Source organism: Crocuta crocuta, unplaced genomic scaffold (genome assembly GCF_008692635.1).
Source record: "Crocuta crocuta isolate KB4526 unplaced genomic scaffold, BGI_CrCroc_1.0 scaffold219, whole genome shotgun sequence".
Taxonomy (NCBI): Eukaryota; Metazoa; Chordata; class Mammalia; order Carnivora; family Hyaenidae; genus Crocuta; species Crocuta crocuta.
In genome coordinates this window covers 588,416-615,344 of record NW_027551572.1, presented here as the reverse complement: position 1 = coordinate 615,344, position 26,929 = coordinate 588,416, and the positions used below count along the sequence as shown (strand labels likewise).

Genomic DNA, 26,929 nt, shown 5'->3' with positions numbered 1-26,929 from the left:
GGTTTAGTCGCGGAGTCCTTCTGCTGTGCCTTTGCTGCCCGGGTCCGGCAGGCGCCCCAGCCCGGCAGCGCTGGCCTGTGGCTGTATCACCTGGGCCACCTCCATGGGCCCTGCTTTGGAATCTTGAGGTCCGGGGCAGCCAGGCTGCTAACGAATTGCCGTTAGTGTGCTTGTCCCACCCTGTTTGGGGTGTTTACTTTTACTTTGTATCCCATTTGTTGGGGAAGCTTGGTCACCGAATAACACCTACTGCGCCTCCCAGTGCGATTTTTTACGGACTTAATAAGCAAACTAGCGTCACTAAACCGATTGGACAGAGCAGGAACACGGAAAGATGATATGAAAACAAAGTCCTAGGCTTGAAAATGGAGGAGTCTTTATTTTGGGATGATGGTCTTGTCACTGATTCATCTATAAAGCAAATATTTTGTGACTGTCCGCTGAAGAAGTGATCTAAAAACAGGGACATGAGACTTGAGAATTAAGTTTCTTTGCAGGATGATGATCTTCTTCCATTTGTTCACTGAGTTCACTCATTCAGCGCATGTTGATGGAGGGCTCACTGTGTGTCCACTGGAGGCTGGAGATAGTGCTGAGCAGACCCGAACAGTCCCTGCTTTCACAGATTTTAGTCTAATGCTGGACAAAAACCTTAAATTAATTCAACAAATATTTTTTGAGTGCCCCCTATGTTTCTGGCAGTATTGTAAGCCCTGACAGTAATAAGTCCTGCAATACTAAAAGTAAGAAAAACTCTCCTAGTCTTAGAGCTTACATTTGAGTAGGGGGAGTCAGACAGGAAGTATTATGTTACAGGGTGAAAAGTGGCTGAAGGACAACTTGGCAGTGACAGGGAGTACAGAGGGTCTTTTGCTTTTTTGCTTGAGTTACATTATTTTCCGAAGCCTTCCTTCATCTCCTTAATTTTTTTCATAGCTTTAATTTGTCCTTTGCATTATGAACTAAACGAACTTTTGAATAAAAGCACTTTCATGCCTAAGACTGTTCGGTGGCTCTTCATCACTTGGAACAAATCCAAGTCCTTAATACGAGGCCCTGCTAAACCCTACCTTTCTCCAACCTCCTCATTCTATAATCTGCATCTTAACATGAGACTCTAAAACAGGGAATGGCAGACTTTCCCTATAAAGGGTCAAATAGTACATACCTTGGGCTTTACAGGCCATAGGGTGCCTGGCATCTAATCTGCCGTTGCAGCTTGAAGCAACAATAGGCAATACTTAAACAAATGAGCATGGTTCTGTTTCAATAAAACTTTATTTGTGGACCCTAAAATTTGAACTTCTTAAGAATTTTCACATTATGAATATTTTCTTCTTTTGCTTTGTTTTGCTTCCCCCCCTCAGCCGTTTGAAAATGTACAGGCCATTCTTAGTTTGCTGACCGTACCCAAAACAAAACAAAAAAGCAGCAGGCCATAGTTTGTCAATCCCTGCTCTACAGCATAGAATGGATTTCAGTCCTCTCCATCCGCTCCATCACTGTCGACCTCTTAACTCTGTTGTTGTAGTTCCTCTGCCTGGCTAACTCCTCTCCCCTCCTCAAGGATCCTGAAGGGGAAATAAGGAAAGGGTGTATGTGTGGAGGGAGGGAGGAGTTCATGATTCAAGAGAGAGTTCTGAAGTTCATCCGGAGAATCTTTTCCTTAATTTATTCTTCGGTCATCCCACACCCCAACCTCATTTTTCTACATCCCTAAAGCAAGCTCTTTTCTTGCTTGTATTTACTGCATTGTATTTGTTAGTCTTTAGATTCCAGTCTCAGGTTAAACTTTTAAGCCTTTCTGGGTCAAGAACCGTAGCTTACTCATCTTTATATTAACAGTATTAGCCCAATGCCTGGGACTAGAAGGCAGTCAGTAAACATTTGTTGGTGTGAACAAACCACGGAGAGGTAATAGGTATGAGAGTAGGAAGTAGACTAGAGAAACAGAAGAGCCCACTGACTGGTTAGATTTAAGGAGGCTGGGCAAACTGGAAGGGAGGATGCCATGACTTGATTTCTGGCTTGGGTAGCAAAGGCAAATAGATGAATCTGGTGCTTAGATGAGAGGTCTTGGCTGGACACTACATTTTTTTATTTCATCAATGTATAGGGCGCAGAGGAACCATGCTCATGCTCAGAGGAACTTATTTTTTTTCAGAATAGGAGTTTTACAGCATGATACTGTAATTAATCCTCACAATGGTCTGTAAATGATTAATGCCATTTTACAAATGAGCAAACAGAGGTGCTGTGAGATGTACCAGAAATTTAAAACCAGGTCTTTTCACCTTAAATCCATGTCCTTTTTATGATACCTTCCAGGAAAATTATAGATGTTTAGTGATATTAAATGTTGACTAGAAGTCAAGTAAGCTGATATTAACAGTGTCCTTAGTTGTTGCAAACATCCGCAGTCTTAGGGAAGGGCACTGGAGAAAAAGTGCACTTTACTGAAGACTGCTGTGGGGGTACCTGGGAACTAGAGAGCAGTAACCACAAGGAGGGAAGCAGAGTAAAGTTATAAGGGAATGTTTGCCTAACTGCTCTAGAGAAGCACGTGGACTGTAGCTCTTCAGAAACAACACACTGTAAAAAAAGAGCAGTCTAGGAGCGCCCGGGTGGCTCAGTCAGTCGAGCGTTTGACTTCGGCTCAGGTCATGATCTCACGGTTTGTGGGTTCTAGCCCCATGTGGGGCTCTGTGCTAACAGCTCAGAGCCTGGCGCCTGCTTCAGATTCTGTGTCTCCCTCTCTCTCTGCCCCTCCGTCCCTCATGCTCTGTCTCTCTCTCTCAAAAAAATAAAGTAAATAAATAAATAAATTTTTAAACAGTCTAGACACTCGTATTTCAATCTTGTCAATCGCTGCTTTGTCTGTATTTCTCCCTTCTGCTGTATGGACTGTAGAATCAGAGTAGGTGAGTATGGGGTGGTCCAGATTGGTTTATAGAGGTGAATCTGGTCCATCAGAGAAATAATGAATATGGCTTCCTTCTTTGATTAGGTTAGCAATTAAATCTTAGATATGATCCAAGAGAAAGGTGTAAAGCATAGACCCAGTTAATCAGAATTTAGTATCTCCTGATAGTTTTCTGCCAAGTAAATCTAAAAAATATAATTTTGGGGAAAAAAAGGCTTAAAGGTAGTAATTTCTATTTAAAAAAAGTTTAGGGGCACCTGGGTGGCTCAGTCAGTTAACTGTCTGGCTTCGGCTCAGGTCATGATCTCACAGTTTGTGAGTTTGAGCCCCATGTCAGGCTTTGGACTGACAGCTCAGAGCCTGGAGCCTGCAGCCTGCTTCGGATTCTGTGTGTGTGTCTCTCTCTGCCCTCCCCTGCTCACACTCTGTCTCTCTGTCTCTCAAACATAAATGTTTGGGTGCCTGGGTGGCTCAGTCAGTTAACTGTCTGGCTTCGGCTCAGGTCATGATCTCACAGTTTGTGAGTTTGAGCCCCATGTCAGGCTTTGGACTGACAGCTCAGAGCCTGGAGCCTGCTTTGGATTCTGTGTCTCCCTCTCTCTCTCTGCCCCTTCCCCACTCACACTCTGTCTCTCTCTGTCTCTTTCTCTAAAATAAATAAACTATTAAAATTTTTTTTAAAAAGTTTAGATCATTTGTTTTTACTGACAGTTATTTGTTGTAGAACTCAGAAAAAAAGACAGCATTTGACAATGAATTGCTGAATTCAATTTGTCATTACTTTGTAATGCTCTAAAAACAAAATAGTTGAAGCAGAATTTTTTTACAAAGAGTTCTATGGTCAGGCTCTTATTAGTCCTGTTTTTTATCTGTTTTCCCATTTTCTTTTTTTTTTTATGCTTTATTTTTTTTAAGTTTATTTATTTTGGGAGAGAGACAGAACTTCCCCACAAATGCACACACACACACACACACACACACACACACACACACAGGTGCACTCGTAAATGGGGGAAGGGCAGAGAGAGAGAGAAAGAAAATCCTAAACTGGTTACCCACTGTCAGCAGTGCAGAGCCCTATGTTGGAGTCAAACTCATGAACCGTGAGATCATGACTCCAGGCCAAATCAACAGTTTGATGCTAAACCAACTGAGCCACCCAGGCATCCCTGTTTTCCCATTTTCTAAAAACTTTAAGAAAATGTGGGCAAAGGAAAGAGGCAAAAGTAGCCTAATTTCAGTGTTGTTAACAAATTTAGAAAAAAAAAGATTGAAATTATTAGAAAACTTTGAGTATTTTCACAAATGTTATGGTCATTGTGTTTTGGATTCCTTACTGTTAAGTGCTAGCCTTTAACAATATTTTCAGGAACTTGGAACGAAAAAAGAACCACACCATCTAATTTTCAATTATTCAGAATTTTAGATTAATATCTGCTTCTTAAAGTATTTCAGAACACCGAAATCTCTTTTAACATTTAGTCCGTGTTTCCTTTTAGACTTTGATTAATTACTATTGTCAGGAGAAGTATTTCCGTCATGTGGTACTTATTGCCAGGGAAGGAGTTAAGAGGTATGGCAGTGACCCAGTCTTCAGGTTTTATCATGCCTATGGTACATTAATGGAAGGTACGTGCTGATTATTAAACAAGTTCTATAAGTTGTAAGTTCTTGCTTTGTACTATGAACACTTTTTCACATTATAATTTTGATTTTCAGGTAAAACTCAAGAAGCTCTTCGGGAATTTGAGGCTATTAAAAATAAACAAGATGTATCACTTTGTTCTCTAATTGCACTGATATATGCCCATAAAATGAGTCCTAATCCAGGTATAGTACTTGAGTACAATAACTTAGGACAATGTTTTCTACTCAATTCACTTTGATTTTTTTAAATTACCATAGCACTTAGTCTGATAATCTTTATTGTAATTTTCTATAGTTACTATTTTACATATTTGTTTTTATGTTCCTGACAAGGTTATAGATTTATCAAGCACAAGAAATACATGTCTTTTATCACTTTTGTATTCCTTATATCTTAGGACAAAAGTTTCATTAATATATAGGGATCATTTGAAATAATATAAAGTTGAATGTATACTAGCAATCATTAAACAAAGGACAGCCCAAAATAGGTTTACAAATGAATTGCAGTCAACTTTATAGCTTGTTATGTGCAAATCTATAGCTACATGCAGTTTCTCTCTACCACTATATCTTAAGCTTCTCAAAGGCCCGAACACATCCCCACAGAGCAGGGAGGGTGCTAGCTCTTAGAAGATGTTTAGTACATTTTTATCCAGTAGTAGGTTTGGAAATATAACTAGATTATAGAAAGAACTTTATACATAAGCGAACAATGAAAATTGTGTGAACTGTCAATGTTCACACATTGACTGAAGCAGAATATCATAATTACAGGTAATAAAGAAGAAATAGTATTGTATTCTTTCATCTATATTCAGTAACAGCTAATGGCATTACTGAATGTTTCTGTACTGAGTGGTGTAGATCGTGTTTCAAATAATTAGACAATAACCAGATGTCACAGAATATTTTTTTTTAATATTAGAAAGTTTTTTTCCAAAGCAAAAGTACCACATGTCTCCTTCACCATACAGGTGCTTGCACAGATCAACAAAAATTTACTTAAAACACTAATGTGTTTAACAAGTAAACAAATCTAATGACTAGAGCTTACTTTCTATAAGACTCTGTGCAAACTATAGTTAGAGAATACAAAAGAATTGTAAAAAGGGACCCATAATATCAAGTTTAATAGTCTAGTTAAGAAAAGAAAATGTAAAACCTATAAAGGTTAAATTCTAATGAGTTACTATTAAATAAAATTATGAGAACTAAAACAAATGAGTTCACAATTAACTGAAAATGGTAGGTACTATTTATCCATACAAGAAGGCTGCAGGCGCTTTGTGTAAAATGGGGCCTTAATCTGGTTTTTGAAGGACAAGTAGGATTTGAATATGAAACATACTGTTGTACAGGATAAATCGATGGACACATATGTGGAAGTGGTTCAGGATTAGGCTCTTGTATGGATCTCCTTTGTGCTCCAGCAGTAGTGTGTTTAGATGGAGCAGAGGACTTGCATAGAGAGATGTAGTCAGTGAATCTAAAAAGAAAAAAAAGAGAGATTAGTACAAGTTTTCATTTAATTGGTTATTCCCAAGAGTGTTTGTTCTGTTGGGAAATGTGCTTTCTAGGAAACTAAAAGGATGGAGGTAGAAGTATTGTTTAAGACACTTGAGTACAGACTTTCTACCATAGATGATTCTGAGTGGGCTTAAGCTCAGGAGGGGCCCAGGTGTCCCTTAGTGTCATAGGAAGGGCTTAGATTATTCATGTCCATTCCTGAGTGCTGACCTAAGCCCTGCTTATAAAAGGACTATGGTCCATTAAGAACTTGAGCTGATATCTGGTGAGAGACAGCTTTGTGCAGATGGTGTCACAGCTAACAGGTGCCCTACTTGAGACTTGATGGGCATCTGGGCAGGAAAGTACAAATCCTGCCCCTGTCCTCTGTTTCTACAGAGTTCTGTCTCTGTATCCTGGCTACTTAATGAAAACTTCTATAGACGTTCAAGTGGGTGTGTTAGAGGGTCTTCTTGCCGGGGCGGTAGCCTTCCAGAAACAATTTTGTTTCATGAACTCATAAAGTTGTACCTTGGTGGTTCCACATAAGTTTACATTGGTATCATTAAAGATAAAAGGAAGAGTCATAATACCTTTTTTTAGGTAGCCATTTCCAGAAAGTTAAGTAGAATCACAGCCTTCAACTTTGACATTTCTTCTTTCTTATTATATAGTTGATTCACATTCATATTCAGTTCAGGATTTGGATTGAATTGATATTTGTGTCCTAAGCACACATGTGATAGATTTAATAGTTAGAGTTATTATCACAGGCAGACTATCTGTTGAAGGAAGCTGCCATGCAGTCAGTGTTAAACCATGTAAATAATGGAAATTGTGCTGCCTTTCATTGACCTATGAGAGCAGCCAGGAATGTTTACATATTTTAGAATTGGATTAGGGAGTTGGGTAATTTGAGTACTAATCCTGGATTTGCCCCCAATAATTTCAGAATCATTGCTACTTTTTTCAAGTCCTGTTGTTAAAATAAATTTACATCTTTAGCCTTTATATCTTGAGAGTGACATAAACTATACAACTGTAGTATGCATTACAGTGGTCATTAACCGTGTGTGGCAGTTTGAGCTCTGGAATGTATCTAGTTTGAGAACCCAAATTTTAAGTTAATTTTGATTCTAATTACATTTAAATTTAAAACTGATACCTGATTCAGTTATTAGTAAAGTAATGTTTGGAACAATGAATATATGAATCTGCTGTTTTCATCTATAAATTTTAAGGAACTGAAGTACCAATCAGGTATTTTTGAAGAAAATTTAGCATTATAACTGAGATGTACTTTGTATAAAATACATATCAGATTTTTAAAATTTAATAAGAAAAAAAGTATCTCAATAATTTTCATGTTCAGTTGTGTGTTGGAATGATAACTTGGATAAAATAGGTTAAATAAAATATATCAATAAAAGCAGTCTTACTTGTTTCTTTTTACTTTTTTGATGTGGCTACTAGGACATTTTAAATTACACATGTGACTTATATCTTATTTCTGTTAGACAGTGGTACTATAGAGAGAACTATATTCTGTGCTCTGTTAATCATCTGACCTATTATGAACAGTTGATCTCGAATTTAATTTTTACTTAATGTCTTTTTTCCCCTCCTAGATAAAGAAGCTATTCTGGAATCAGATGCCAAAGTGAAGGAGCAGCGTAAAGGAGCTGGGCCGAATGCTTTGTACCACGCAGGCTTATTTTTATGGCATATTGGTCGTCATGATAAGGCGAGAGAATATATTGACAGAATGATCAAAATGTCCAATGGCAATAAAGAGGTAGCTGGTCTTATTTTGAAATATTACAATAGAGGAAGCTTATATATTCAGTAGTAGTCTTTGTTCTACTGTATTCTCAATTTATAAATAACAGCTTTATTTTAATATTTTATTATGTAAAATTGTGGTTGTCTAAGGTTGTTTATTTTTAGGCTGTTAATTAACTCTTGAAAAGATCCCTCCCTGGCTCTTTCCCTCCCTCCCTCCCTTCCTTCCATCCTCTCTTGCTCTCCATATTGAACTGCTCTAGATATGAGACATCGTTGTTTGCACTGTTAATAATACAAAGATCAGGAATATGTAAACTTTATTTACATGGGATGGGTCATTCTAGTAGTGTCATAGAGCACATACCAAGCTAATACTGTGAGAACGTTTAAATGGTATGAGAGATGTGCTATTTAAAGTATTCAGGAAAATAGCAATTAACAGTTATTGCTTACTTTATGCTAGGCACTATTTTAATTACTTAAGGAGAGATTGCATCTAGTTGACCTTCTTGAAGAAAGTAGCATTTGAGGTAAAACCTGAAATTTGGATACAACTTCCACATGCAAAGATGATGGAAAAGGGAAGCAAATACTCCCAAAGTGGAGAAATAAATGGAAATGAGAAAAACAGGAGGTTTTTGTTGGTTCTGTGTACAGTAAGAAGCTCACTTTTGACGGAAACACTGGGCGTATAGATAAAGACGGTGGAAGAAAAGCTTAGAGAGGTAGGTTTGGACAAATTGAAGGGCCTTGACAGCTAGCTACAAGTATTTCTATGTAGTTGAATAGGCATGGAGAGGTCATTGAGGTTTTTAATTTTGGCAGTGGTATTATTAGAATGCAAATTAGGAAGACTGTTTTAAATATGGTTTATAGGATGAACTGACCTAAGGAGAAACTAGAATGCTGCCGCAAAATGGTAGTGCACACTTTCCAGCAGAAGGTTTTGAGGGCCTACACTAAAATATTGTACCATATATGACTACTGTAATGCATACTACAGTTTATAGTTTATGTCATTCTCAAGACGTAAAGGCTAAATATGCAAATTTTTTAACAATGGGACTTGAAAAAATTAGCAATGACTCTAAAATTATTAGGGGCAAGATTTTGAGGTGTCAGATATCAAGGATGTCTCTCTGAGGTCTTAAGTCTGGAGAGTTCAGATCACAGTTAACAGGAACAGAGAAGGTAACCTTGGAGAGGATACTGTATTTGGTTCCAGACATCCTGTGTTTCCATCTCTGGTGGAACAGTGTGATGGAGATGGTAGATGAGCTCTTAGGAAAAGAAAAGTTTAGAAAGAGGTATTGGACTAGAAAATAAATGTTGAGAATCATCCACACAGAAATAATAGTCGAGATGATTCAAATACAGACATTGATCCAGGAAGTAGAAATAGCATTTAGTATTCATATCAGTCTTTCCAGGTGAAATACAGGGAAGTAAATATAATCTTAAAGATTTATAAGTTTATAAATTAACCTAGAAAATATGTTTTAAAGATTTTATTTTTCCGTAATCTCTACACCCAATGTGTGGCTCGAATTCACAAACCCAAGATCAAGAGTCGCATGCTTTTCCAACTGAGCCAGCCAGATGCCCCTAGAAATTTTCTGATAGAAAAACAGATTTTACAGTTTTTTATTTGATATTGAAAAGAAAAGTAACCTGTAGCCATCTTCTTTCTAATTCTATAAACCTTGTAACCGTTGGCTCGCTAACAATCCTGGAAGTAAGCATCAGTGACTGCTTCAGCCTTTAATTTCTGAGGCCTTTTATCCTTTCATTTGAAATTCACTGGACTAGTCACAAGGATTAAGATAGTTGCCAGGTTATTTTAACTTATAATATGTATAAGGCAAGATACTTCTGTTTTTCCATCTTAGTTCACTCGGTCTGTTCACCAAAAAAAAGAGGTAGCAAACTCTTGTTGATATATTGAATTGCATGTTTAACAATTTTTGATAATAATTTGCTAGCAAAGTCCCAGATAAGACTACTGGTTATTTAGTATTAATGGAATATTTGGCAAGTTTCTCAGTATTAGACACATCATAATCTTTAGGGCTAAAATACTTAACAGTTCCCAAAACTCTAGGCTGGAAAAGTTTTGAACCAGTTTTATTGAACACTGTTTTATTGTTCATAACATTTTTTGACAGAGTGGTTGTTGTTACTGATTACAGAAAAGGACATTAGTTTTACCTTTCTCATCAACATTTCTTTCTTTCATGTCCAGTAAAATGGAAGTATGATTAGAAGTTTTCATTCTGCAGGGACAGGTTTTGAGAGCATGGCTTGATATCACAAGAGGAAAAGAGCCTTATACCAAAAAAGCACTAAGATATTTTGAAGAGGGATTACAAGATGGAAATGATATTTTTGCCCTAATGGGTAAGGTAAGTTGGAGTTAGGGTAAATAAATCCTATTTTAAAATTTATTCATAATATATATGTTTGAAACCCAACAAAACTGAGTAACTCAAAAAAGACAATAATTGTCTTGTTACTTTTATCTTCTCTTAACTATAGGAGGCACTTGCATTTTATTTATATAGGACAGTGAGCTACAAACTAGAGAAATGTGTTTCCTTACCAAATTCCTGAATCCTGATTGGTTTATTGTTTTGGTGGTGGTGGTGGTTTCAGTGGTTCCTATTTTGCTTACTTCCCAAACATTTATAGTTTGTCTAATATGTGCAAGGCATCACTGTAGATACTAGGGAGACCCTGAGCAAAATAAAACCTCTTGCTTTTATGAAGCTTATACTCTATTGTTGGAGACAGAAAATAAACAAAATGATTACGTAGTATATTAGAAGGTCATAAATACAATGGAAACATAAGTAAAGGGAGAGGAGAGCTGGGGTATGAACCTATAGTTTTAAATGATGTGGTCAGAGAAAGTGACATTTGAGCAAAGACCTGTAGGAGGTGAGAGTTACAGCTCTGTGGCACCTGAGGGAAAGCGTTACAAATAGAGGAGAGAACAAGTTGAAATACATTAAGACATGTTTAGGGCATTGCCGGGAGGCCAGGAGACGGAAAGTGGAATGAGCTAAGTGGAGGGTAGAAGTGGAAGCTATAGGAAAAGAAGATGAGTGTGAGGAGAGGTGGGTGTGGGAGAGATAAGGAGAGCCGTGGCTGATTGTGTAAAGCCTTTGGCTTTTACTTTGAACCAGATGGATGGGCAGCCAATGATAGGAGAAACAACATGACCCAACTTACATTGTGACAGATGAGTCATTAGAAATCGTGGGTGGGTAGAAATGTGTAATTTGGGTCCTTATTTCAGTTCCATTGATGCCTTCTTAAAATGTTTAAAATTTTTGATTCAACAAAAGGGAATTAAATTTATATGTTAGAAAAATAGCCTGTTAGATAAGCAGTAATTTGCAGGTGTAAAAAAGAAGAGAGGATTCTTTTTTTTTTTTTTTTTTAAATGTTTTCTTTATTTCTAGGAGAGAGAGAGAGACAGCGTGAGCAGGGGAGGGTCAGAGAGAGAGGGAGTCACAGACTGAAACAGGCTCCAGGCTCTGAGCTGGCAGTCAGCACAGAGCCCGACGCGGGGCTCGAACCCACGAACCACGAGATCATGACCTAAGCGAAAGTCGGACGCTTAACCGACTAAGCCACCCAGGCGCCCCGAAGAGAGGATTCTTATATTAGTGTCTTGGCTGTAGTTAATATCCCTTCATGGCTCTTGTCAGTTTCTGTGGCAAGTGAGCTTCTTTGGATATTTGCCTCTGCTACAACTAGTATTCATGCTGACTGCATTCAGGTTTTACCTAATAGCACTACTAGAGGAATTGAGCATTTATTAAGCTTTTAAAAAGTTTTTATTGATCATATCAACTCCTCCCTATTCTTAAAGAAAAGTCGGTTGAGGAGCACCGGGGTGGCTTAGTCGGTTAGGCATCATGATCTAACGGTTCCTGAGATGGAGCCCCTGGTTGTGCTCTGTGCTAGGCATGGAGCCTACCTGAGATTCTCTCTTCCTCTGCCCCTCCCCTGCTCTACTCATGCTCTTTCTCTCGCTTGCTCTCTCTCTCAAAAAAAAAAAAAAGCTAATTGATAATCTGCTAAGGTCTAGGGCTATTTCAGGTGTTAATATAAGCAGTTTAGGAGGGATTTACCTTTTTCCTCCAGTACTTAAGATTTGTTAAAATTCTTTTTTTTACTACAACCCATTCCAATCATGTACTTATTTTTCAGTTAATTCAATAGAGGATGTTCGCATTAGCCTAATTCCAACTAAGAATGATATGAACCAAATACACAGCAAATTTAGTTTCATTTAATATGTTATGTGGCATCATATGGGAGGTGATGGTCTAAGGAAGTAATAGATGTCCTTTAATATGCTTTTCTCTTTTTACATTACCAGCTATTTAGGCAGATTCCAAGGGTATATATAATTTGAAAACATTCTCTGCATTAATCTTTATGCATTGTCAGCTATACAGAAATTTTAATTATAATTTATTTTGACATAGTAGCATGTTCAGATGGTTCTCAGACTGGAATTATATGGGAATTACATGGGGCTATAGATGAGAATATAATCTCAAACCGATTTCAGGATTATATTGTAATTCTACTGTACCTCTGTTGAGACTGGACACTCATTTTGAACTGAGATATTCCAGCAGTAAATTTATTCTTAAAGGAGATCCAGGAGCAAATTTTTTTAAAAATTTGATATGTGATAAATATGCCTTATATCTATCTGCTCTTAAAGTGCTAACTCTATAGCTTTATTTTTTCTTTGAAAATAATACATGGATACTGTACAGAATGCAGTAATATCGGAGCTAAGAATAGATATCACCGTTGAAGATAACCAGTTAAACTATTATATTACAAATGACATCTCTTTATGTCGTTAAACATAGATCTGTAAATCTACATAATGACTTTTAACGGCCACCTAAAATTTGATTAAATAGCTATGCTATAGTTTAATACTGAATGGATTTTTTTTCCAGTATCTAATATAAATCTGCCATAAATATAATCTTTATTTTTTCCTGTGATCTCATTCAATGATTTCATTAAGATACATCCTGGAAGTGACAATGTTAACGTAGAGGGAGTTGTTTGAACTATTTTTTGCTTATTTCTTAAAGTCTTTAACATGAAAGTTACATATTTTTTATTTCTCATTTCTTTAAGTTTATTTATTTATTTTGAGAGAGTGTGTGCAAGCGAGGGAAGGGCAGAGAGAGAGGGAGAGAGAGAATCCCAAGCAGCTTCTGTGCTGTCAGCATAGAGCCTGATGTGGGGCTCAGTCTCACAACCATGATAGCATGACCTGAGCCGATATCAAGTCAGATGCCTCACCAATAAGCTACCCAGGTGCCCCTATTTTATTTTTTTAAAGGTTTTATTTTTAAGTAATCTCTACACCTAGTGTGGGACTTGAACTTAGAACCCTGAGATCAAGAGTCGCGTGTGCTATGGACCGAGGCAGCTGGGTGTCCCAGCCTGAAAGTAATTGTTTTTAAAAAAAGATACAAAATCTCTTCATTTTATTTTATTTATTTAAAAAAAATTTTTTTAACGTTAATTCATTTTTGACAGAGACAGATTGTGAGCGGGGTGGGGGTGGGGGGGCAGAGAGAGAGGGACACACAGAATCCGAAGCAGACTCCAGGCTCTGAGCCATCAGCACAGACCCTGACATGGGGCTCCAACCCACAAACATTGAGATCATGACCTGAGTGGAAGTCAGACACCCAGCTGACTGAGCCACCCAGGTGCCCCTGGAATCTCTTCATTTTAGATGCTATTTCCAAATATCTTAGAAATATTTTATTCTAAAATATAATTTTTCTGTTCTAGTTATTTAAAAGTGGATTTTATAACACAGCCACTTACATACAATATTTTTATTGATCTGTGAGGTTTTAAAATTTTTGTTTTGTTAAAAACTTATTTTGCATTTCTCATTATAAAAGTGATAACTGTTCCTTACAGAAAGTCAGGAAACAAAAACATAGAAAATGTTAAATGCTAGTATCTTACCTCTTCAGGATAACTGTTGTGAGAACCTCAGTATTTATGATCACAGTTTTGATGTCACTTTTTTTCTCCTATTAGGCACAATGCCTTGAGATGCGCCAGAATTATTCAGGTGCTCTGGACACTGTGAACCAGATAATAGTGAACTTTCCGAGTTTCCTTCCTGCTTTTGTAAAGAAAATGAAACTACAACTTGCCTTACAGGATTGGGACCAGGCTATTGAAACAGCACAGAGGTTAAGTAAAAAAAAGATAATACAAGTACCTTTGGATCTGGTTATAATTTCAAGAAAAAAAATCTGCATTCTTTTATCATAAGATTTTTTATTTTTATTTAAGTTTATTTACTTATTTTGAGAAAGAGAGTGAGAGAGCATGAGCAGGGGAAGGGGAGAGAGAGAGGGAGAGAAGATCCACGCTGTCAACACAGAGCCTGACATGGGGCTCGATCCCACGAATTACGAGATCATGACCTGAGCCAAAATCAAGAGTCAAGAGTCTTAACCAACTGAGCCTCCCAGGCACCCTTATCAAAAGAGTTTTTAATTTGATATTTTTAATTTGATTTTTTTCAAACAATATAGAATTGAAAGAGAACTTAACATTGAACTTTTTAACAACTGGATTTATTGATTTATATAAATATCTGAATAGCTGTTCTAAGACAGATAGTCTTTTATGCAAATATCCCTGCTCTTGTGAAGCTTATATTCAAGTGAGAGGAACCACATAATAAGCCGAACAAGTAAAAGGTTACATAGTATGTTAGAAAGTTTTAGGTGCTATGGAGAAAAGCTAAAGCTGGAGAGTGAAATAGGGAGTGGGAGGAATGATTCCATTTATGAGATGGTCCAGGAAAGCATCACTGAACAGATGACACTTGAGCAAAGCGAGCAAGCCATGCAGATATCTGGGCGAAGACTTCGCANTTTTTTTTTTTTTTTTTTTTTTTTTTTCCCTGAGAGAGAGAGACAGCATGAGCAGGGGTGGGCCAGAGAGAGAGGTAGATACAGGATCCGAAACAGGCTCCAGGCTCCGAGCTGGCTGTCAGCAAAGAGCCCAACACGGGGCTCGAACCCACGAACCGCGAGATCATGACCTGAGCCGAAGTCAGACGCTTAACCAACTGAGCCACCCAGGCCCCCCATGTGTGTGTCATATTTTTAAGGAGTAGGAAGGAGGGTAAAATGACTAGACAGTGAAGTCAGAGCATAAGGGTAGGAGGGTGCAGGGGAGCCAGGATATAAATGGTCTTGTTGGTCATCTTGAGGATTTGGATTTTTCTTCTGAAATGTGAAGGCATTGGAGGATTCCATCTCTCCCTCCTCCCCTCCCACATTTTCCTTCTTTCTCCCTCCACCGGCCTCTCACTTCTCTTATCTCTTTTTCTTGATGTTTAAGATAAAGAAACCAGTCTTTTATCCTGTAGGTTTTCCATAACAATTTTATTGATTGCATGCCATAATACTGTTGCTTATCCTCTGAATTTCCTATAAATTGGTACTGGATATAGAGGCTTGGTTAGATTCATGTTCAATTTTTCTTTCTTTCTGCAATTACTTCGAAAGTGGTGATGTGTTCTTTTATCAAAGGGACATACTCCCCTGCTGTTTTTTTGTGTTAATATCAGAAATCCGTGCTCAATACCTGGGTGCTTTAGGATTACAATATGGTTATATCATTCTTCATTTCTTAGCTGGAGTACTATTAAAAACAAACTTCTACTGTTTGGTTATCAAGTGGTATAGTTCATGTAAGAAAAGTTGGGTAAATGCTTGAATCTTTTATTTCCAAAAAATTAGAAAGTTCTCTAGCATCCTCGAATGGTGATTAATTAGCAGTTTGGGTTTGTTTATATGACATGGATTATTAAATTTGTGTGTTTCTAACCATTTTGGTTATTATAATCGCTCATATTGTCTCACCATTGGCTGTTAGTAGCCTTTTCAAGTTAGTTCTTAGGTTCTTTTGACATGATCCTAGTAGTCTTCAATAATTTCCTTGCTATTTGGTGTGTATAGCAAGATATACTAGGGTCATTTTGTCTATTTACTGCCCTAAACAGGAATGAGAGTAGGAAATGATATTTTAGTAGGAAATGATATTTGGAGGCCACAACTTGGGCATTCAAATGAAAGAAAGCACATTAAGTTTATTTCAATATTAAGTGAAATGTTTTTCTTCAGGCTAATGCTTCAAGATAATCAAAATGTGGAAGCGCTAAGAATCCTGGCTCTTTACTACTTGTGTAGGGTGGGGGACATAGAGAAGGTAAGTTGTATTGTACTGTTTAAGTTTCCGGTATTAAAAAATATATAGTTACACACACATAATGCACATATATAAGAGCCTTCAAGAGCTCTTTTAGAATGTATTACATGGTAGTTTTTACTTGATTCCTAGAAGTACACTTTAACAAAGAGATGAGCTGCTTAAATCAACTAGTAAAGCAAAAATATTATATAGTTAAAATACCTTGAAAATTCCTTAAATCATTAATTTTAATATATGTGGTGGTCCACATAAAACTCCAATACAGTATTATACATGATTAATGTAACTGGTGGTACGAGGTATGGAAGAATATTTATGCAAAATATAATTCATAGTATTTTTACAATTTTAACTGTGTTTGCATTATTTAAATGGGCTTAGGATGAAATCCCATTGGACCTTATAATAAGATACATGTGTCTCTCGTAATGAGCACATTGATTATATACAGGATTATGGAATGCCAAAATCCAGTCTGAAGCAAATAGTATTGCAAAATAGTATTATAACAAGTCATAGATTGGAATTGTGTTTAGTCTGGTTAAATCAGTTAATGTAATAGCAACTAATAAGTTTTTCAGTAAATACCGGAAGAATTTTAGTAGGGCTACCAGTTAATGTAATAGCAACTAATAAGTTTTTCAGTAAATACCGGAAGAATTTTAGTAGGGCTACCTCTTCAGTCAATTTTCCTGGTATTGAAGTTGCTTATAATAAGTGTCTTAGTGATTTTTCTAATCTAGAGAATATTTTAAATATAAACCAGACTATATAAGTAATTTGAAGTCTGATCTCATATAATAGTAATGTTTATACTTATGTTATTATTCATATCTCATGTTTGTCATGAACTAATTATTGGAGAGGGAGCTTGGCATATATACTTAATTGAATATTATGGGGTTTTTTTTTGCCTACCTTTGCCTACCCAAAGATTTCCATTCAATAACAATATTTTAAAACTCGGTTCTTTATTCATAATTTTTGAGCCTTTTTAAAAGAATTTTTGGGTGCCTGGGTGGCTCAGTTGATTAAGCGTATGACTTTGGCTCAGGTCAGTATCTCATGGTTGGTGAGTTCAAGCCCCGTGTCGGGCTCTGTGCTGACAGCTCGGAGCCTGGAGCCTGCTTTGGATTCTGTGTCACTCTCTCTATATATGCCCCTCTCCTGCTCATGCTGTGTCTCTCTCAAGAATAAACATTAAAAAAGTAAATAAGTAAAATAACTTTTAGTACATTTTGCAACATCAATGATTTCGCTGGAGCCAATAGGGAATTTGCAAAAGCAAAACTTTTTAAAATATTAATAATAGTGTGTATTCATGTATATGTCATGTATTCTTTTTTCTTTGTTTATTTTAAAATTATACTGGATACTTTGTTTTAGGCTGCCACCAAGCTGGAAAACTTAGAAAATGCATTGGATGCCACGGAACCACAAAACGCTCAACTTTATTATAAGATCACAATAGCCTTCAGCAGAACTGTAAGAGTCCCTGCTATGTACCAGAGCTATGTATCTGTAGCTGGGAATATAAAGTAGGTCACAAAGATTGAGGCACAAAAGAGCATATGGCCTAGAATGAAAATACCCTATGTATATAAATATGTGATACATTCCTAAGAAAATCAGTTCAGAGAAGATACACGATTTCTAATCAACCATAAGAAGGCATCATAGAGGCTTCACAGAAGTAGGCTTTGTTGAGTCTTTAAGGATAGGGAAGTGGTAAATTCCAAAGTAAAGGGAAACTCATGTATTTTAATCAGAGCATAGGATTTATGATTAGAGTTATTCTGTGTTTTGTTTTTTAAAACTATAGTTGACCCTTGACCGACACGGGTTTGAACTGCATGAGTCCACTTAATGCAGGTGTTTTCAATTGACACAGTACTGTACTGTACCATAAATGTAGTTTCCTTATTATTGTGATATTTTAAGAAACATTTTCTTTTCTCTGGCTTACTTTATACAAGAATACAGTATATAATACATATAATGTACAAAATATGTGTTAATAGACTATGTTATTGATAAGGTGTGGTCAGTAGTAGGATATTAATAATTAAGTATTTGGGGAATCAAAAATTATATGCAGCTTTTCAACTGTGCAGTGAGGGTGGGGGCCATCACCCTACCCCTCACGTTATTCAAGGATCAATTGTATTTGAAAAAAAGTTTTAACATGGGTAAGAGACAAATTTGGTGGTTGAAATGGTTGGGAGCTTTTTTTAAATAATAGTACATTTTTCATTACAACATCCAATGAAGAAAATAATCAGGAATGGAATAGAAAAATACAGCAGAATCAATAAATCAATACAAGGAATGAGAGGATTGAAAAGTTAATTAAGCTAGGAAAAAAATAAGGGAAGTGGTACACATAAGTAGATGAAATAATAGATAAGAAATTGAAAGAAAAAAAATCAAGAATGTCAATTGTTAGATGACGTGAAGAAACTGAATTCTTTTGTTAAAAAACAGATTGTCACATTGTGTGAAATTCAGAGGGGAAAAAATCTCTGCTATTACAAAAGTTTGAGCTAAGGAAGGTAGTTTACGTTTTTTAATTTACTTTATTGCCAGATAATTTATTTTGATTAGTTTTTAATTAAGCTTACAAAAGTTCAAACAGTTTAATATTTTACTCTTTAAAGTTATTGTGGTAGGGACACCTGGGGGGCTCAGTGAGTTGAGTGTCCCCAGCTCTCGATTTCAGCTTAGGTCATGATCTCAGGGCCTTGAGTTGGAGCCCTACATCTGGCTCTGTGCTGGCAGCTCAGAGCCTGCTTGGGATTCTCTCTCTCTGCCCATCTCCTGCTTGTGATGTCTCTCTCTCTCTCTAAAATAAATAAATACATAAACCTTTTTTTAGTTCTTACGTTAGAACATTATATACATATTTTAGTAGAGTAGCCATTTCTTGAACTATTTTTGAAGCTTTTGTAACAAAGATTCTAATACATGATCTTTCTTTTTTTAAGTTTATTTTTGAGAGAGAGAGAGAGTGTGTGAGTATGTGCGGGCATGATCAGGGGCCAGACAGAGAGAGACGGGGACAGAATCCCAAGCAGGTTTTGTCCTGTCAGTGTGGAGCCTGCTGTAGGGCTCAATTCCACAAACTGGGAGATCCTGACTTGAGCCAAAATCAAGAGATGCTTCACCAACTGAGTCACCCAGCTGCGCCCAAATGCATGATCTTTTAAAATATTAGCCCTGAAACCATAAGAGACTCTTAAATATAGAGAACAAACTGAGGGTTAATGGGGAGGTGGGGGGCCAGAGGGGAGGGGAAAATGGGTGATGGGCATTGAGGAGGGCACTTGTTGGGAGGAGCCCTGGGTGTTGTAGGTGAGCGATGAACCAGGGGAATCTGCCCCTGAAGCCAGTAGCACACTGTATACACTGTATGTTAGCTAACCTGACAGTAAATTGTATTTAAAAATACATATATACTCCCTTTTTCCCATTAAAAAGTAAATTAGGAGAAAATACAAAGAAAAGTAAAAATACTAATGATCTCACCACTAAAAACTTAACGTTTGACATTAAAGTGTTTATCCTTTCCATGCACATATACACAATTTTTAATAAAATGAGATGATATTATAAAATAATAAAATATTTGCCCTGGTGGTATACCTTCTCCTTAGGGGGAAAGCAAATCCTTGTCCTAGGTTTTGATTTGATTTATATATATATATATTACGTATACATATATGTAACCTTAAAGTAATAATTTCCTCGTCTAATTTGTAAAACAATTATGATACAGTTTGAAAACAGTCCTAAAAAATATGCTTATGCAGCATCATTAGAGTATTCTTTCCAAGAAGCTATTGCTTAAAAGCAACTGCTCATTATAATTCTGAGTTCTGAATGGATGTAAACTCTTTCTTGCTGAACTGTCCAGGTAGTAAATAGAGTTTTATTTTTCTTTGGTTATTCAATCATTGTTTTTCATTCTATTTCTATGAAGTACAAAATAATTTGTATTTTTAGAGAAGAATCCTCCCACCTGAGTTGAAGTGTTTGACTTCTAGTCTAAATTTTTTTTTTCTTTTTAGTGTGGACGAAGTCAACTCATTCTTCAAAAAATTCAGTCGTTACTAGAAAAAGCTTTTGATTTAACCCCTGAGCAATCAGAATTTGCTACAGAACTTGGATACCAAATGATTTTACAAGGAAACGTGAAAGAGGCATTGAATTGGTATAATACCGCCATGAAACTGGATGAAACTAGTGTCCCTGCACTAATTGGTATGACAGCTGTGTCTATAAATGTTCCTCAGATACATACACATAATAATTCTTTTAATACCTGCTATTAAAGAAGAAAAAAAGTATGTTGTGGTTTTTTGAAATCAAACTGTCCTCCACTATCCTCAATAGAAAAAGACGCAAATCTTTAAAGTTTTTATTTGTTTAAAAAAATTTTTTTATATTTATTTATTTATTTATTTCTGTTGAGGAGAGAGAGAGAGAAAGAAATCGCAAGCAGGCTCCGCGCTGTCAGTGTGGAGCCTGATGCAGGGCTCGAACTCACAAACTGTGAGATCATGACCTGAACCGAAACTAATCAGATGCTTAATCGATTGAGCCACCCAGGCCCCCCTTTTCAATTTTACTTTGTTTTATATATAGAGAGAGAGCATGAGAGACAGAGTCCCTGGGGAGAGGGACAGAGAGAGAGACAGACAGACAGACAGACAGAGACACAGAGAATCACAAGCAGGCTCCATGCTCAGCACAAAACCCAACCCATGACCCTGGGATCATGAGCTGAAATCAAGAGTTGGACACTTAACTGATTGAGCCATCCAGGTGCCCCTAAAGTTTTCATTTCTTAAATAATATCTTGCAAGAATAAATTTTTATGAGGTAGTTCCCATAAATTCTAAATTCCTTAGTAGCTGATTTTATATAGGTAATAAGCTGCCCAATTTATTTCCTTTTATCCTTTTTTCTTCTCTTTTAAATCTGATGTAGTATTTATTACTTTATTGTACTTTATTATAATGTATTAATACTTTAATGTATTATGGAGGAAAAACCTATTTTATTAATGTTTGTGTTAGCATGAGGTGTACATGCCTGAATGGATGTGGACTTTGACTGTTTTTGTCCTGTTTGGCTTTAGGAGTTATCCGATGTCAATTAATAGAAGGGCAGTTACAGGATGCAGATCAGCAGCTCGAATTCCTTAGTGAAATTCAGCAGTCTATTGGAAAATCTGCGGTACAGTATTTTATTTTATCAGATGGTATAGATCGATCCCAGCTACTGTTTATAAAATACGAAATTTAAAATTTAGTAATAGTAATGGCTTTACAGGACTATGATGTGCTCATTTTAATATATGATTGCGTTTACCAACTCACCTCCATGCAGAATTAGACTTTAAGTAATCTTGTAGAAGAGTCCACGCTAATACTTAAATTTGAATAAATATTGCACATAAATAACACTTCATATACATTGGAAATCTAAGTAGAAATAAATGGCTTTCCAACTGAATGGGAGAATTAATGACAACTGTTTAATTTTTAGGAATTAACTTATTTACATGCAATTCTTGCTATGAAGAAAAATAAGCGACAAGAAGAAGTTGTTAATATGTTAAATGATGTTCTGGACACTCATTTTTCACATTTAGAAGATTTACCACTTGGCATACAGTATTTTGAGAACTTAAATCCTGATTTCTTACTAGAAATTATTACAGAATATCTGAATTTCTGCCCAATGCAAGTAAGTAATTCTGGGACTTTTTTTCAATGAAAATATTACAACATCATTTACACGATATTTTATGGAATGTGATAATAAATCATCTTTCACATATTAGATTATATCCGCATCTTACAACAGTAGGATTCGTATCTATATTAGCTGAAATAGTTTTTAAATCAGGATATTTATACTAGTGGCTGCTATCAAATAATAAATGTATTGGTTTATAAATATTCACTTGTAGTTCATAGAATGTTAAAATCTTCAGTTCAGGAGAAATATTAGAAGTCGTTTAATTCAGACATGCATGTGATGTTTGAATTTACTCCATAGCATCTTCATTACAGGCCCATCCAACCTCTGCGTGCACTCAAAAATGCAGTTCTCACTGTGTAACTATGACTGTTAGCCTGCATTCCCTAGGCTAAGTCAGACTTAACTTTGTGTTAAAAAAAATTTCCCCCGTGTCCTGGTCATCCCTCTGCTCTCTGAAATGACGCAGGGGAAGTCCAGTTACTTAGCCAAAGCAAGGATCATTCCTCATGCATGAAACAGACCTTCAGATTTTAGAAGTTAGTTCTCATGTTCTCCCTAAACACGTCCAGGTTTCTAGCCATTTATTTTTATGTGACATAGCTAGAACACTGCTCATGGGCCTGAGGATAGACTTTCTTCTGTTAGTAAGCTCTCCTTAGGATCACTATTCCAGATATGGGTTTGACCTTGGCAGGTCCTCTTCCTCCCTAATTCTAGATGTTCTTCTAGCTTCTAGCTTCTTTTGTGAATCATATTATATAATATATATATATATATTATATGTATCGACCCCTATTGAATTAATAGTTAACTAAAGTCCTTTGATCTATTATTCACTATAACTTAGGACCAAACTGTAGACTTTACATTCATCCCTATGCAACTTCGTCTCCTCATACTCATCTCATAACTCCAGATTACTATATTCTTTTAGATCCTGATTGTCATCTATTTTGTACAGACCTTTACTGTCATCCACCATCTGCCTTATCTGGCTCTGAGTAGAACTGAAGACGGAGCCTTTTATTGTACTATCAGTTCTTTCCAAATTGATGTGGATGCATTAGTCAGCACTCTCTTATGACGACAGTAAGCAGATGACTTAACATTATATTCAGCTCATGATTCAACACAGGAATATCATAACAGGGAGTATCAAATGCTTCATTGCTAAAAGCATAGTTCTTAGCATTCTCCCGGATTTACAGCTTCCATAATTGTGTTAAGAAGGAAATGGGGATAATGGCCTTTCTTTAGGGAAGCCATGCTACTTTTTTTGATCACTATGTCTTTTTCCAAACTTGCCTAATATATGTTTTTTTCAAATTAACCCTTCTGAGGGCACCTGGGTGGCTCAATTGGTTAAGCGTCTGGCTCTTGGTTTCAGCTCAGGTCATGATTCACAGATCGTGGGACTGAGCCCCACGTCGGGCTCTGTGCTGACAGTCCAGAGCCTGCTTGGGATTCTGTCTCTCCCGCTCTCTGCCCTACTTCCCCCCCTGCCTGGTTTGTCCTCTCATACTCTATATCAAATAAATAAACTTTAAATAAAAATAAATCAACTCTTCTGGAATAGGGTTGATCCAAGTCTTCCCTGTCATAATGTGTTTTCAGCTGCTTAGAGTTAGAATGCATGTTTCAGTCCTCGTGCAATAATCAGAATTCACCCAATGTGTGTAGAGTACCCAGGACTCTGGTGGGAGCCGGGGAAGCAGGTGTGAAAGAATAAACTACAGCCTTTGTCCTCTTGAAGCATATATAACTAGCAAGAGGAGACAGATAATATAATCAAGTCAATCATATGGTGAAATTGGAAAATTTCAGAAGAAATAGGGTGGGTGAGGTGATACTTTTAAATGAGGTGATCTAGTTAGGCTTCATTAAGATGGTAAAAGTTGAACAAAAACTTGGCATTCCTGTGGAGATATGGTGTAGATTGTCTCAGGCACAGGGAACAGTTGTGCAGTGGCCCAAAGGCCACGAGGAGACTGATGTGACAAGGATGGAGTAAGGAGGAGGTCACAGGCCCCATGTAGGGCCTTACAGGTGTTGCCCCTCCCCAGGCATCAATTCTGAGTACAGTGGGGAGCCACCAGAGGGTTTCGAGCATCATCTGACTCAGTAATTTAAAAAGGATTTCGGTGGCAGCTGTGCTAAGAATTAACTGTAGGTGGAGCAAGAAATAATGTGTTGAGTGGCCATTGTGTCCCTAGTCCAGAACATTTTGTGTTCCCCCAATATAACCTGTGTCAGCATGGTAGCACCTAATGAACATCCATAATGCTCTTTTCTTGGGGAAATAGCAGAAAGGCAGACTTGCCTCTCCAGTTCTGTTCCTTGCCATTTTTATATTTTGTTTTTAATCAAACAGATGTTATCTTAAAGATTGTCCACATACAGTTCACCCTGAAAGTGTTTACGGTAAAAACGATGGTTGTCCTTGATAAATAGTTCTTAGCAGGTGGCAAAGAACTTTGCCATCTATATCACCTATACTGTCACTATTTCCAATTACACTGAAAAAACAAATACTATTGAAGAATTTACTCTGTGTTCATTACTATGTAAAAGGGTGTGAAATTCTGATCTTCAAGGCAAGTAAAGACCCCAACCCTCTAAAAGAAGCAAAACAAAACATGGAACTACTTTGGAATTGTATAAGATAACGTAGGAGGCTGAATTTTATTACATGGATTATAAGTGTTGTAGAAATTTAAAGAAGTTGATGCATTCTAGGCACCAATAGTCATACTTTGAAATACTTTTTGAGTGCACATTTTTTTGTGACTCAACATAGTGAAGAGATGTGGTAGTTTCTTTTCAGCAATAACGTCTCATTGTAGGAGTGATTGTCAGTAAGACCCTGTATTCTAGTTAACAGTATATACGTGTGGAGGGGCGCCTGCGTGGCTCAGTCAGTTAAGGGTCGGTCTCTTGACTTTAGCTCAGGTCATGATCTCACTGTTGGTGAGTTTGAGCCTCGCGTGGGGCTCTACGCTGATGGTGTGGAGCCTGCTTCAGATTCTCTCTCTTCCTCTCTGCCTCTTCTCCACTTGCTCTCTATCTCTCTCTCAAAATAAATTAAAAAAATAAACTTAAAAAAAAGTATATATGTATGGAGTGTAGGAGGATGAAGAGGAAGATTATTTTTCAAATTAAGGAAGCAGCGTTAGTAGGTCAAAGCAGGGAGAATTAACATTTGATATTTAAACTAATATCACATTTCTTACTTGTTAGTGGGTAACCCTTGGATAAAGATTGGTTGGGTAGACAGCCATTAAAACAATAAACAAATATTCTAATACTGTTTTAGTGACTGTATTCACTGTGTATTAATAAAAAGAGAAAAAAATTCTTACTAAACCTTTAACATGCCAAACAGAGAAGCAGAGAATGTGAAGGTGTGAGACATTTGGTGTAATACACATAAGTGTGTTCTACCTTCTGACTTCTATTGGGAAAAAGTAATAATAATAATTTTCTAGAAACTGATCTTACAGTATTCTACAGGGTAATGCAAGTTACTGAACTGAGTAAATCATAGGCAGATCTGAAATTAGAACTACATTGCCTTGACTGTCATTTCCAGCAAGAAATTCTGCCTCTCAGTTATCTTTCCTTTGAATGTGTTTCCTTGAAAGTTTTTGGACAAATACACTCCTTTCATGTTCTCAAATCAGTAACTATGTAACACTTTCATAACTATTTTGCTGAATAAAGGCCATTCTTTACATGGTCTGTTCACAGATCCCAGGGGGATAAGTTAGCACTAGTCATGATACTATTGCAAAAAGAGAATAAGAGAAATTTTGGGAAAATACATAGTTTTGCTAGTTACACTAAAATTTAATATGTGTGTTCACTTTTAGCCAAATACTAACACAGATTTATAAAATGATGTGCTCATTTGTTTTGTTAAGCCTGCAAGTCCCGGTCAACCTCTTTCTCCACTTCTCAGACGTTGTGCCTCAATCCTGGAGACCACAGTAAGAACTGTACCAGGTCTACTGCAAGCCGTCTTCCTGATAGCGAAAGTGAAATATTTATCAGGTAGAATATAACATAAACACTTAAATTAACCTTTTTATTCTGATGTTGATAAAAAAAAAAAAAACAGGGTAAATTAAGTACTCCACATATTTGGAGAATAGTCACATAAAATAGCATTTACTTGTGCACAAATAATTTTAATCCAAAATAAAATTGCATGAAATTCTTTTGTATTTAATTTTTTATAAATCACTATGAACTTTTGTTGTTCAAGTGAATTGCCGGGAAAAAGCAGTTGTACCACTTAGAAAAAAAGCCCATCAGAGGGGCGCCTGGGTGGCTCAGTCGGTTAAGCGTCCAACTTAGGCTCAGGTCATGATCTCACGGTTCGTGGGTTCAAGTCCCACGTCAGGCTCTGTGCTGACTGCCAGCTCAGAGCCTGGAGCCTGCTTCAGATTCTGTGTCTCCCTCTCTCTGACCCTCGTCTGCTCACACACTCTCTCTCTCTCCCTCTCAGAAATAAATCAAAAAAAAAAATCCATCAGATGGTACTTAGATGGCAGTAAGGACTCACAGCCGTTAATCTGTAGTTGCCTCATTGGTACAGCCAGATGCAAAGTTTACCAGGTTTCAGGCCTTTATGAAGTGTGTTGATTAATTCCTGCTTAGTTTCTGTGATTATGTGTACCTAAAAAAAAATAACCTCAGATATATAGCCTTAGTTTTTTAGGACACAAACAGGTGTGTGACTAAACACATAATAGACTGTCCTTTGGTGCTTATATTTTTGTACCTTTGCTAGATGAATTGCCACACAAAGTAAATTCAGAGTGTAAAATCATAAAAGAGTACAAACCAACTTAAAGGTATTACCGTAAACAATTATTTCTTGTATGTAATGGAGAGAGAAGATTGACTTTAGTAATTTTTTGGACCTCAGTTTTAACTGTTAAAAAAAGAACTAGGTGATCTTAAAAGCTCGTATCTCTAAAATACTCTGGATGT

General features: G+C 36.7%; 1 protein-coding gene across 1 annotated transcript in view; it reads left to right on the top strand.

Moving 5' to 3' along the window:
- Window positions 1-26,929, top strand: part of TTC21B (tetratricopeptide repeat domain 21B) — a 79,347-nt gene that overhangs the window by 1,257 nt on the left and 51,161 nt on the right. Inside the window, exons 2-12 of the mRNA XM_077751170.1 lie at window positions 4,423-4,552; window positions 4,643-4,753; window positions 7,708-7,874; window positions 10,144-10,266; window positions 13,970-14,127; window positions 16,078-16,162; window positions 17,552-17,650; window positions 20,233-20,425; window positions 21,306-21,403; window positions 21,716-21,916; window positions 25,855-25,984. Coding sequence (XP_077607296.1) covers window positions 4,423-4,552; window positions 4,643-4,753; window positions 7,708-7,874; window positions 10,144-10,266; window positions 13,970-14,127; window positions 16,078-16,162; window positions 17,552-17,650; window positions 20,233-20,425; window positions 21,306-21,403; window positions 21,716-21,916; window positions 25,855-25,984 — 1,495 coding nt within the window. The remainder of the gene's footprint in view (window positions 1-4,422; window positions 4,553-4,642; window positions 4,754-7,707; window positions 7,875-10,143; window positions 10,267-13,969; window positions 14,128-16,077; window positions 16,163-17,551; window positions 17,651-20,232; window positions 20,426-21,305; window positions 21,404-21,715; window positions 21,917-25,854; window positions 25,985-26,929) is intronic.